At 40.1% G+C, this 12,694-nt stretch overlaps 1 protein-coding gene across 4 annotated transcripts in view; it reads right to left on the bottom strand.

Annotated features, from left to right (window-relative positions):
* Positions 1 to 12,694, bottom strand: part of tsnare1 (T-SNARE Domain Containing 1) — a 190,938-nt gene that overhangs the window by 55,079 nt on the left and 123,165 nt on the right. For all 4 annotated transcript variants that reach the window (XM_037075980.1, XM_037075979.1, XM_037075977.1 and 1 more), the window contains exon 9: positions 7,747 to 7,819. In XM_037075980.1, coding sequence (XP_036931875.1) covers positions 7,747 to 7,819 — 73 coding nt within the window. The remainder of the gene's footprint in view (positions 1 to 7,746; positions 7,820 to 12,694) is intronic.

Genomic DNA, 12,694 nt, shown 5'->3' with positions numbered 1-12,694 from the left:
TACTTGTAAAAAAAAGTTCAATTACTCATATTTCCAAAAATGTTCAACACTCCCTTTATGTTCAAGCAATGACAAGTAACACCGTCCATTCGATCACTTTCAAGAGTTGACTGATTGATGTCACATGTATCATATTTGGCTGGGTCTATTCTCAGTATGCTATGGTGGTTTTCTGAACTTTAATCTCAAAGTTAAAATTTATATTGCAAGATGCAGCCCCTTATTGGGCTAGAATTTTGTTGAGTTGCATATAAACTCTAATGTATACATGTATACACCTAATGCATGTTTAAATGGTAACAGTTTAGCCTTAATAACTAAGCATTGACTTAAAATAGTTTTGGACATTTTTTTTTTTTTTTTTTGGTGCAATTTTCATCATCAGTTTAAATCCCCCCAAATTACCAGTTTGTTTTATGAGCAATCACACAGTAATAAAAGGTCATTGCCTGGTGTTTTTGTAGTGTCATACTTTTATCATCATTAGTCCTCTTAAAGTACATTAACATTCACAGAGTTTGCAGAATGGAACCATCCGAAGAGCTCTTGCTCTCCAAATCCCAGTGCTAGTGCTTGATATTTTCACCTACAAATTAACTGAAAAAATACCAGACACCTGAACATAATTTTACCATCTTCACATCAATACTCATACTAACATCCAGCCAAGAAGCAATTTTAAAGATTTCACAAAATCAGGAAATAAGGTCTACACACAGTATACTCTGTCCTCTGAAACAGCACAGTAAATGTTCTCTAATCATTGTGTGTCCCAACTTGCTGAATCATCCTGACCTCAGTAAAAGGATTAACTTTTGTTCATGTTTTTTTTTACTCACGGCCCACTGAGCCTTGACAGTACATTGCATGACAGCCCCCAGTGTTACAGCAGACTACTAGTCAAATAGTTAACACCGTTAAAACATCAGGGCCTCCGTTAAAAGCTGCCAATACACAGAAGTTAATGGGATGAGGCAAAACATGTTTAATGAACTGGATTGACCCAAATATTCAGTGTTACCACATAATTACCAACATATACTGGTTGATAACGGTGAGAGTGCTATTGATTTTTTATTTTTTTTTTTTGGTGTTGTGAGAGTAAAAGGCTACAGCCAGTCCAGAGAGGTGGAGAAAGACTTCTAATTCTCTCATGCTGTGACGGCCACTGATAATTACTGCACCACCTGAGCACTTTGAGAATTAACTTTTGAACTGAAGCGGGAGGTAGGGTGAGTGAATTGTGCTTATTGACTAACTGCACTTATTCCTTTGTTGAGTTGGAGAAAGCAGAGGAATACATGTGTGGACTCTATACTGACTCATTCTGTCTGCCATTCCCTCTCTTTTCCTGCCTCTCTGGTCAGGGGCTGTGCTTTGTTCAGCCACACAATTTCACACAGAACATTTTACACACATTCCCCAAAGGATACATCCAGATAACTTTGGTGATCTCCTGAATTTCTATCCAGTGCCACCAGCAGGTTGACATTATTGCGGACAACTATTTCATGGATTAACAGGACATTCTGTGCAGATATGCAGGTTACCCACTATGCTGATTCCTTATTTTTTCTCAACGGTCACCATCAGGTCTAATTTGCCCAGTGTTTTAGTTGAGAACCAAATACTAATCTAGCTAATCTAACTGCACTCCAATTCGCCCTAGCAAGCTAACCCTTTTATTTACTTCAACCACTCAATAGAACACAGTTATAACAAGACAGCACTGAATCAACCCATTACTTTACTATTGAAAATTCCATATTGACCCAGTATTGGTACTTAGCAGCTGCATCTTTTAACATTCTGGTTCTACCCTTAAATGTTTTACAGGTCCCATATTATACTGTTTTTCATCAATTTCACACGGCTGTCAGAGGTCCAACAACTCTGTATTCGATATGCATTGCCCCAAACCCATCCGTGGTCCTGAATTTCAGCTGTCTAAAAGTCACTCTACAGAGCTCTACTGAGAGCAGGCTGTTTATGTGCCTGCACCTTTAAATGCTAATGAGCTCTATCTGTCAACGCCTACTTGGAGAGCCCTTCCTGCTAGTCACTCTCAGGGAGGGGAAGCCCCTTGCCTTACTGGTAGCATGTGCTAATGTTTATGATGGATGTATATTTAAATGTATTACTATGGCCCAGAAGGAGAGGCTCCTGAAGAAGCACAGACTCTGCGGCTGCAGCAGGAGGTTTCAGAATGGTTAGTGTGTCTGAATAATGTTAGTTTGTTCGTATGTGTTGTTACATTTACTACCATGTAGCTAATGGCTAACAGCTAGCGAAAGCTGTGACTCCAACACAGTCTCTGATCTCTTGGACACTGTTCACATCGTCTCTTTCTCCAGTCTGCACATGTTTCCAGATGTTTTACTGTGACAACCAAGCTCCATTGGAATATTATTAACGTCAAACTCGCTTCAAACACCATTGCATAGCGGACCAAAGTGGAGCTAACTAGATAGCAAATTTCCAGCTGACTTCACCATACTCGTAGGCAACTATAAATACTATCAAACACTTTTTGGTGGCTTGGGTGCAGTTGCTGGGTCCGGTGTGGTTGGGACTGATCCTTTTACAAGGGTCAGTGTTGAGGCAAAGCCAGCTTTGTACTGACCCTCGTTACTGAAGCAGTCCGATGTGAAGTGGTTAGCACACACACACAAGCTAACACGAACCACAGCCAGCATGTTGTCATTAAAAATGAAACGCAACCACTATCTCTTCTGTTGTTCTGGAGCTGGGACAGAATATAGGCACTTATGTTGATTTATATAGCCAACAAAAGAGCTATTAGTGTGTCTAGCTCTGAGCGACGACATTGTGAAACACTGCTAGCTTACCCCTGGACACACCGTACTTCACCTTGGGGATAGACGCCCCCCTCTAGGATATCTTCTATCATCACACAGAGGAGGCCTGCCTGTAAATGCCTCCTTTCGTTACATAATGACAGGAGCTGAATCCGAGCAGCCTGTAGGAGCATCGTTTTACCAGTGGGTGGGCTGCAGAGACCATGCAGCCTTATTCTGGGAGTTGGCAGACTCAGGGAGGACCAGCTTATATATGTAGAGATCAGACAAAACGTGTTTTTCATAATATGGGACCTTTATTTTCTTTTCTTTTTTTTGTAAAATCTTTTTGAATTAACCTACAAGCCAAATTGTCAGATATAGTGCCAAATATTCCGCATACTCATATTTGTATTCATGAGTCTTATTTTTATTTCATTAAAACCATGAAAAGGAGAAAACCTTTCAGTGCCATCTTCTGGTGACTTTCATTCAAACATTACAAATACAAATTAAACGAAGATCTGTAGTTACCCAATATAAGTAAAGCCCCCAGCATGTCCAATCCCAGAATATTTTAATCACCCTGAAAACCAAAAAGGAATGAACTCTTTTGATGTAAAAATGAACACGAGTTTATAACACCTCTTTTGTGTGTTGTGCCTGCGTGCAGAACCAACCTTGTTGATTGTGTATCTCGACGCACAGGCTTTAATAAAGTGTGTCCATAGCCAGCATGAATAGGCCATGAAAGCACTAATCCTTCCTTCTTGAGCTTATTCATTTCTTTGTATAACCCGCCGCTTTTGCTACAAACACCTCCACAGCACAATCACATATTATTCATATCCGCCACTACACCAAGAAAGGCTTGTTCAAAAAAGGCCAAAGGCAATTTCAGTGCATCTCCTTTTAAAGGGGAGAGGTTCATTATTACATATCTCTGTAATGATCAGATTGGACTCCTGCTGCAGTCATGTCACGACTGTCATGATCTCTTCGACAGCTTCATCTTCCGTCTCTCCGTTCGCTCATTTGGATGGGAGCGCACTGTGTTCCCCAACCTTCCATGTCCAAAATAACATAGAACAGAATTTAAACATTCAGATCACACAATTGCTATAAAACCTGGGGCCTCTTCGTGCATTTCAGATTGAACTGGACATGAGCTGTAGCTAAATTCACAAATAGAAGAAAGCTGATTCATTTGTTCTTTATTGCACTGAGGAATTGACATGCAAAATGTGGTAAAGTGCACTAGATAAATAATTGGTTAGCTATTTTTTTTGTTTTTTGTTTTTTCCATTTATAAATTGTGCAGTATTTAGAAAAACTCACTGTAGAACAAACCAAATACAGAAACGCTGAAAGTTGCACAGCACAGAACAGGACTCCTGCTAAACAGTTTATTTATTTATTTATTTATTTATTTATTTAAATTTTGATTGCATGATTCAGATATTACAGATATGTATGATTTTGCTACAATAACATCTGAATTTTGCAATCCAATTGGACATTTGATTAATTTCCAACGCTACTGATGGATAGTCAGCGTCATATTTTTTAACCATGATTCTTATTTAAAATTGTTGTCAGTGATCTTGCAGCAGGGGCTTGGCAGCTGACCAAAGAACACCTGCTGTAGCGTGACACCGATGATGAAGGCAGCACTAGAGGCATTACATAATTTAAGGTTTGAGAGCAGTGTAGCATAACACATTTTTCATTTTTGATTTGGTTTGTACCTGCTCTTCAGCGGTTCATTGTGTAGGCTTTAGTGGCATGTGGCAGTGATGTTGCAGATTGCAACCAACTGAACAGGCCTACAGTGGCAGCTAGAACATGAACAAAAAGGCCACTCTAGAGCCAGTGTTTGGTTTGGTCACATGGGCTGCTACAGAAAGAGTGCGGTACAACATGGTGGAGTCTGTAGAACATGGGCTCCTCCCACTGTATAAAAGGCTCAATTTCTGCCAATAGAGCCTCACTGGACCTAGTAAAACAGATTTTAACATTCAGTTGGCACGTGTGAGAAGCCTGCATACTGGTGATTTACATTCCAGGCCTTTATTCAGCAGACAAAAAAAAAAAAAAAAATGACATATCGAAACTCTCCAAAGGTGTGGTCAGAGATTTGGCTTTTAGACTTTCTTACTGGGATGCACAATAAATTCAAAAGCACTGTTGTAAATCTTGTGTTTCAATATGGTACAGGGTCATGAAAGTGATGAATTATAAATTAAAAGTCCAAAGACTAGTGTGTGCATTATCCATTGCTCTAAATATTAGCCATTCTGATTAAGAATAGTGCATTGAGGAGAAAAAACAAACAGGTATTCCATTCTGGTAGAACTGGGGTAAGGCAGTCTGAGTCAGCCAGCCCTAAAGGGTATTTAAAGGGCATCTGCATTAGCCTGATTGAAGGCAGCAGACAAAAGGACACTCTACAACAAAAAAGCAGCAATTAGCAAAAGTTATTGCTCCCCATTCCTCATTGCACACACACACACACACACACACACACACACACACACACACACACACACACACACACACACACACACACAGCTGCTCACTTTACACCTAACAGTTTTGCCCCATAAAACTGAAATGTGCACAACGCATTTGTGATTACACTATTAATCTACAGTAGGTCCCGGTCAGCAAAATGTTTAGGAGTCCAAGCAGTCTATTCTACCGGTCAAGATTGTTCTTCTTCTCCTTCTTTTCCTTCATCTCTTTCTTCTTTTAAGGAATCACAACAGCTACATGTCTCAAATGGCAGATAGGTTGGAAAGAGAATGGCCTGTTGGCCAGATGGTGGTGCAGTAACAACAAATGTCATGTTTTGGTCTTTATTTTTTGAACCAAAAGCCTCAGAAATGAAATTATTTGACTCCTAGTGTCTGTTATTGAGACCAATATTGAACCAATTTGAATTTGTATCTTTTTTTGCTACCGGTCCTTTGCTACCCTTAAGTCTGTGGGTGCAGTATTATCCTGCTGTGCCATAGAGCTCCACTACCACTGTTATTTTTAACAGCAAACGTGATAAGTCAAACTGTTTTTCCTAACATTATTCTTTCTTACGATAACCTTAGGCCATGTTGCATCACGGTTAATTTTTGACCTGGGATGTAAATATGAAAAAAACAAAAAAAACATCTTAATACACTGTCCTGAACTTCACAAAGAGATGTAATGGTTGAATGGATAAGAGTATTTAAAAAAAAGACAGGAGCAATCGACTCCTAATGCATACTCTTCAAGACTTCTATTGAGCACAAATCAGCTGATTGAAAGTGAACATGACAACTACAAAGTTGTATTTACTGCACATTTTACAAAACAAACACTATATTATCCAGTATGTGCGTCTCCATGCTGATGTGATGTTGTGTGCGTTTATGTTGGTGAACTTGAGCTGCCAATACTTGCCCAATTTTCATACTTAAACCTAAACTATATATTATATTTATAGGTTGGCACCTAAATTTAGGTCGTTGTAAAGTACTTCCAAAGTCGACCTATATGGTCAGTTTTTCTGATGAGGACAGGCTGTGGTGTACATACTCACTAGATTACCGAATTAATCCACAGTTGAAAATAGTCCCCAGCAAATGCACTATTTTCTTCTGTTTGAATAACATTTGCTGAAACTTTCAGTGGCCAAGTGTTTTAGGAGTTTACTGAGCCTTCATTTGGAACCTGTTACAGCCAGTCAAGTTATGTTGTGGACTTTTGTGGTTTTGGTGTTTGTTTCAGTTATGCTGTGCTTGCGGACTTGCCGTGAGAGGCTGGGCGGAGTTTTACCTCACTGGAGTTGCAGAAACACGCGTACGCCTGCAGAACATTGGCAATCAGCGCCTGCCTAAAGTCCCTGGTCTTCACACCGCCTGCGACCAGGATTTTGTGAAATCGACGTGGTATGTGGCTCCTGATAGGCGCTTCACTAGACTTCGACTCAGAGAATTTAGTGTCTTCTTGTGGAAAACTAATTGTTTTTTGTTCTACCTTCGGCATTTACCTGCCAGTGGCTCCACGCCCTGCAACCCAGCTCTCAGCACCTCTGCAGCCAGCACCCCCTCCACAAGCTCACCTGAGCCTCCACACGCCACCAGGCCCACCAGCTCCGCAGTGAGCAAACCTCTCAAACCTCTCTCCTCTCCAAAGGATTCTCCAGCCGGAGTTTCTCTACGCCTTGTCCCTGCGTATTTCATTGTGAAGAATCAATAAATCTTCCTGCCTTGTTGTCTGCTTTTGGGTACTGCCACGCACCATGCAGCGGAACAGAACCAGTGGTGTCAGTTCACAGTACAACAGACAGAGCAGGGAAGTCTGAAGGTATTGAGGGATGGACTAACACATTTTGTTTTTTATTAACTGTAAAACAATAGAATAAGAGTGGTCACATCCATTAAAGGAATCATCGGGAACATTTGATCCACAAACCCATTACAAAGGTATTTTCCAGGTACCTCTCTTTGTCTCTGCCGTTGTTTGAAGTTATTTAATAACAGCCAATCCTCCAGTGAATGTTCATGATGGAGCCAGACACAGCTAATAGCAGATTTCAGACCCAGCAGCAAAGTGTCCATATCTGCCCTATATCTGTGTCCTAACTTTCATTTTGCTTTGCCAAGTCTAAATCACTGCAGGGTGTGGAGAGCCGTTTACAGATATCAGGGTGTCTAAATGGATTTTCTCTAACAGACCACTGTTTGAATAAACCCAGAGCATACTGCAGCTCATCAGCGAATCTCAGCAGCGTGGCAGCAAGGCAGAGGTTAAAAAGTTTGTTTTTCCCAGCAGAATTTTCTAGCTCATGTTATTAATCAAGCACATCAAATTAAAACGTGACCACAAAGGTTAACTTTGCTAATTGGAACGGCAATGTAAACAATATTAAACAAACACAGAGCCACACACACACGCAGTGTCTTACCTATGGCGTCTCCTTGTTCATGGATCATGCTGGCCAGATCCTTCATGATTTGACTGACGTCCAGCATGTCTCTCTGTGTAGAAAATAATACAAAAATACATACAAATGTTACACCACTGTTTAATTGTCAGACATTACCATACCTTTGACTTTATAGATCAGTTAATCTCAAATCCATTGATTTAATGTACAGGCCTTTCCATCAGCACAATTGTGATCATGATTTTTTTTTTTTCCTTAATATAAAGCTATTACCTGGATTTCAGATCATTTGCACGATGGTTAATCACATGTCCAGTGGACAGACTGCTCATCACTGGATGTCGCCTTTGATATGTGACTTACAAAACACATTCCCACTCCCAACTCATCACATACTGCAGCTTGATCAGTGGCTTTTTGACCAGAACACATAGCCTTTTGTGCAGTGTGTGTTTGTGATTGTGCCAGCACTTTCCACACTGTGTTAGCCTTTAATAATTATCGATAAAGGTGATGGGTTGATTATCCTTTACTCTCATTAAAAGAGAGGGTATTATTTTCATGTCTGGTACATTTACTGCACATATAGACATTGAAACTGAGGTGAAACACTGGTATGATGTTTATATGACTGGTTACAGATTGTTTTAAAGTCTGTTTTTTTTTTTTTTTCAGAAAAAAAACATGGTGCAGAAATGAATAGGTAAGGCACAGAATCGTTTCACCATGCTGAGCTGAAGCCTTGCCCGTGACACTGCTCACAGGGCTGCTCTTACCTGTTTATATGGGCACTGAAATAAAAAGCTAAACTTTCAGCCACGCGTTGCTCATGCAGGAAATGTTGCCTGGCCGTTAAGATTCAAACAGTGGTGCTCTGCCTACCTCTCTAGCATCAGTTTTGCATGTGAAGGGTTTCCCAGTTAAAGTGAAACTCTTCCCAAAAAGCAACCTAGGGTCTTTTTGCAAATGTACCCGAGTCAAACTTTTGTTCAAAAGCATAATTAAGACGAAAGAGGCACTTTTAAGATTCATATTTTTGTTTTCAGGTCAAAATCATTTTCAGTGGGAGTGCTACAGACACGATTATGATAGCATCAAAATCGCTATTTCTTAGTGTTGCTGTAACACTAAGAAGACTCGACACAACATGAAACTTTGCTCGCAGTATCACCAGGGTCTCTACACATGAACACGAGCATTGAGAACATTGTTTGTGTACACACCGTTTACTAAAAAGAAAGTTTTTGAACAACTCATGTTAGCAGTAGCTTGTTCAGCTTGCTGCCGTCTTGCCAGTCGAGAAGTATCTCCAAATGTGACTTAACATGTAGGAGAGTTAAGGTGGACCGCTCCTAAAACTTAGTTCCATATAAATGCACATATAATTTTATTGTTTTGTCATTAGCGAAAAACAATATTGACCTTGAAGTTGAAAAAGGAGCCTCATATAAGAAACAATACTAAAATCAAAAGCCAGAAAAGTCACGTGAGATATCGCTTGGAGAGTCGTTGCCAGAAGACAGTAGTGGTCCACCTTAACTTTCCTCCATGTTACATCGCATTCGGAGATTGACACTTCTCGACTGGCAAGACAGCAGTGAGCGGAAAACACAGCTGCTAACCTGAGTTGTTCAAAAACTCTCAAAAGCACTCTCATTGAAAATGATTTTGACCCAAATACAAAAATACGGTCAATCTTAAAAGTGGCTCTTTCGTCGTAATTATGCTTTTAAATTAAAGCTTGAGTCAGGTACATTCACAAAAAACCCTAGGTTGCATTTTGGCGAGACTTTAAGTTAGCAACAACACATAAGCAATGTCTGGTTGACTTAACTAGATTAGGCACAAACAATATTTGGTTTGTTGAAGGAAAAATTGCTGAGTTATGAGTTAATAAGTCCATTCAGACTTGTAAGTCACTTAAATTATGTAAATGGCACAAGTAAATCACTTACACGTCTTCGCACCTTAACTTATTTAAGCAACATAACTTTGGTTGTCGGTCACACTCAAGACATGAGACCTGGCCTGTAGGTGGGTAGTCTAGTAAAAGATCCATCCAACCCCTTCAACCATGCTGACCAGTTTTATCTCTCTTCATGATAATGGACAGAGAGGACAATTATAGAGTGGTACTTACAGTACAGCATCAAACTTAGCGTAGGACCTCTGACACTGGACACTGCTCTTCCTACCCTCTACCTTAACCCTTGAAAGAATAATCCACTGATTGATCATTAATCGGTGATCATTCCACCACTATAACACATTTTCTTTCTTTCTTTTTTTTTTTCACAACACACATTCTTCCTCCTTGTGAAAACCCGGGGTATACTCTACATTATCAACAATGCAACTTGAAAAATGAGCTCAGTGAGAGACTCAGCAGTGCTAAAAGTGGCTTATTCAGTCTCAAGTCTCTAACCACAAGCAGAGATGAGGATTGGACTGCAGAGGTTTGATAAGCTCACTTCTTCTTTCTGACTCCACACTAACAGATTTGGTTCATTTTCAGACTGGCTCAACAACATTACTTAGGGACATTTATAAGACTTTACATAGCTCCCACTGTGTGCAAAAAACAATGTGCAATAACAACAATGTGCAATGTGCAGGGATCTGAGATATTAAATGAAATACCAACAATGTGCAAAACAATGTGCTGGGTTCCTGAAGAACAACAGAAGAACAGCAAAAACAAAAAAAAAAACAATCATTCTTAAAGTGACACGTATAGTTGAGTCCTTCTGAAGGAAGTCACACTCGGATCAAAACTGTTGTTAAGTAAAAAAAAAAAAAAAAATGTAAATCAGACCCCTGGAGTACTTTTAAGTTCCAATATCAGCTAGAGTCTGATCAGTTAGGAAAGCAAGCAAGCAAGCACACACACACACACACACACATTTGTATTTAGGGCATTTAGCCAACATTTTTGCCCGAAGCAACTTACAGTAATTCATGTGTTCATTCTGATGGCGGTAGCTGCCATGCAAGGTGCCGACCAGCACATCAGGACCGTGTTCATCAGAACTGTTGATGAAACGAATGTCTGGTTTGGTGACCACGTGTTTGCTGTAGTTTGCCATGTGTAAAATGGTGAATTGCTTGCCTCCAAGTTGGGAATGTTGCCATTACCAAGTATTGTGTTGATTGTTTTGTCTATAAAAAAAAGGTCAGTGTCAGAACCCATGCTAATCATTTGTCTTGTTTAATCTGATCAACAGTCCGAAGCCCAATTATATCCTGTTAACTATCATAGAAGTCTAACAAAATCAAACAATATTAAAACCTGGGAAACTGGAAAAAATGTAACTTTAGTTGTTATTTTCTTATACATAAAACAAAAGTTTGGTTTGTGTTCTTAGAACTGGTGGCATCAGATTCCCCTGAGAGAAACATCAAATTAAACTGCAGTAATGTCTTGTGCCACTTCAGATGCTTTGCTCAAGTCCTCAGCTACAGTTTGCCACTCTATATGCATGGATTTGTAGAAAAAATTGAATTCTGAATCAAGTCCATGTCCCTTTAATTAACAAATTTGGTGGATTTGTTTAATCCTAAATGTTGTGCTTGGCATGATTTTTAAAAAAAAAAGAAAAGTTTTTGTTCAATTATTTTTTATGTCAGGGCACAGAATAAACTGGAGCAACTATGGTTGACCGCAGCTAATTCTCCACACTCTCCAAGCTTTGAATCTGCTTTCAATGTTTCAGCTCAAAGCAATATGAAAGCTTATAAAACCTCTGTCTATCTCCTGCTCACAGGTCCCACTATCCTCCATTATGGCTCCATGCAATCGCAGCTGGGTTTGTGTATCCTAACCCACTGGGCCATCCATCACAGGTGGCGGAGATTGCTGTGGAAACTGGCAGCCGTCCTGCCACTTGGCAAAAACCATTCGAATAGAGCCAACATGGCCCCTGGGAAACCTTGTGATGCTAAAGACTTTTTTTTTTGCATTTATCTTTGGGCAACCCTGTCTATCACACTGTAATAGAATAACAAATTTATTTTACCTGGCAAAGCACTGGGCAATCAGGGCTCATTTCATCATAATGACAGTGCGGTGTGTAACCAATTTAGCAAATAGTGTGTGGAGGTGAATAGGCAGAGGGAGAGACACACACACAGGGAGAAGGCAGAGAAGTGATGGGTTGGGACCCCTGCCTGAGGGCTTGAGTGGGTGGCCAGGCTTCAGGCCAACACTGTGCCCTTTTTCATATTTCATGGGCTTTAAATTCAGCTCATGGCCAATCTAGCTGCCACTGGATACTGGCACTATGCTGGGAACCAGGACTGGAGATTTTTCTATTATGTATCCAACAACAGGTTTACTACAGGGGGATTTCTTATCACCTCAGTACCTGTGTGGATTTGATCGGACGCAGGGAAAGTAGATAAAGTCTTGGCACAGTTAGTTTGGTTCAGTTGGTCTACACTAATGCAGTATCAATCATAAATTAGTTTCCCATCAGTTCAGCTTGTTTGGTCTTCACACATCATTCACTGCAAATCCACGCTATACAACAGTGATGAAGTGAAGCACTCAGACCTTGTACTTAGCAGCAATACCACAGTGTTCACATAATGAGTCCTGCACAAAAAAAGTGCATCCAGCAAGCTTTAATTACTTTAATACTGCTGTGGAGATTAATCTACAATTTTTTTTATTGTTTCATTAGTAATCTGGATCTGCAAAGTAAGTAAAGCTTTAAGATTGATGCAGTGGAGTAAAGATTACAAAGCTGGTTTCTGAGTAGGAGTATAAAGTGGCAAAAAAGTAATGTATTGTTTCCAGGTGACATCATGGACGGTGCCGCTACTGAATAGTGGGAGGGAACATAATGAACGACAAAGTTTGACGACATCCTCTCCAGAGAAAAGTGCACACTGCAAGTGAGCTGGGCTGTTCAGTTATTGTAGCCTATAGGTGCCCGAGGGTTCCAGTTTTACTCCCCAAGCAAAG

Source organism: Acanthopagrus latus, chromosome 17 (assembly GCF_904848185.1).
Source record: "Acanthopagrus latus isolate v.2019 chromosome 17, fAcaLat1.1, whole genome shotgun sequence".
In the NCBI taxonomy this organism is placed as follows: Eukaryota; Metazoa; Chordata; class Actinopteri; order Spariformes; family Sparidae; genus Acanthopagrus; species Acanthopagrus latus.
This window is presented reverse-complemented; position numbering and strand designations above follow the sequence as displayed.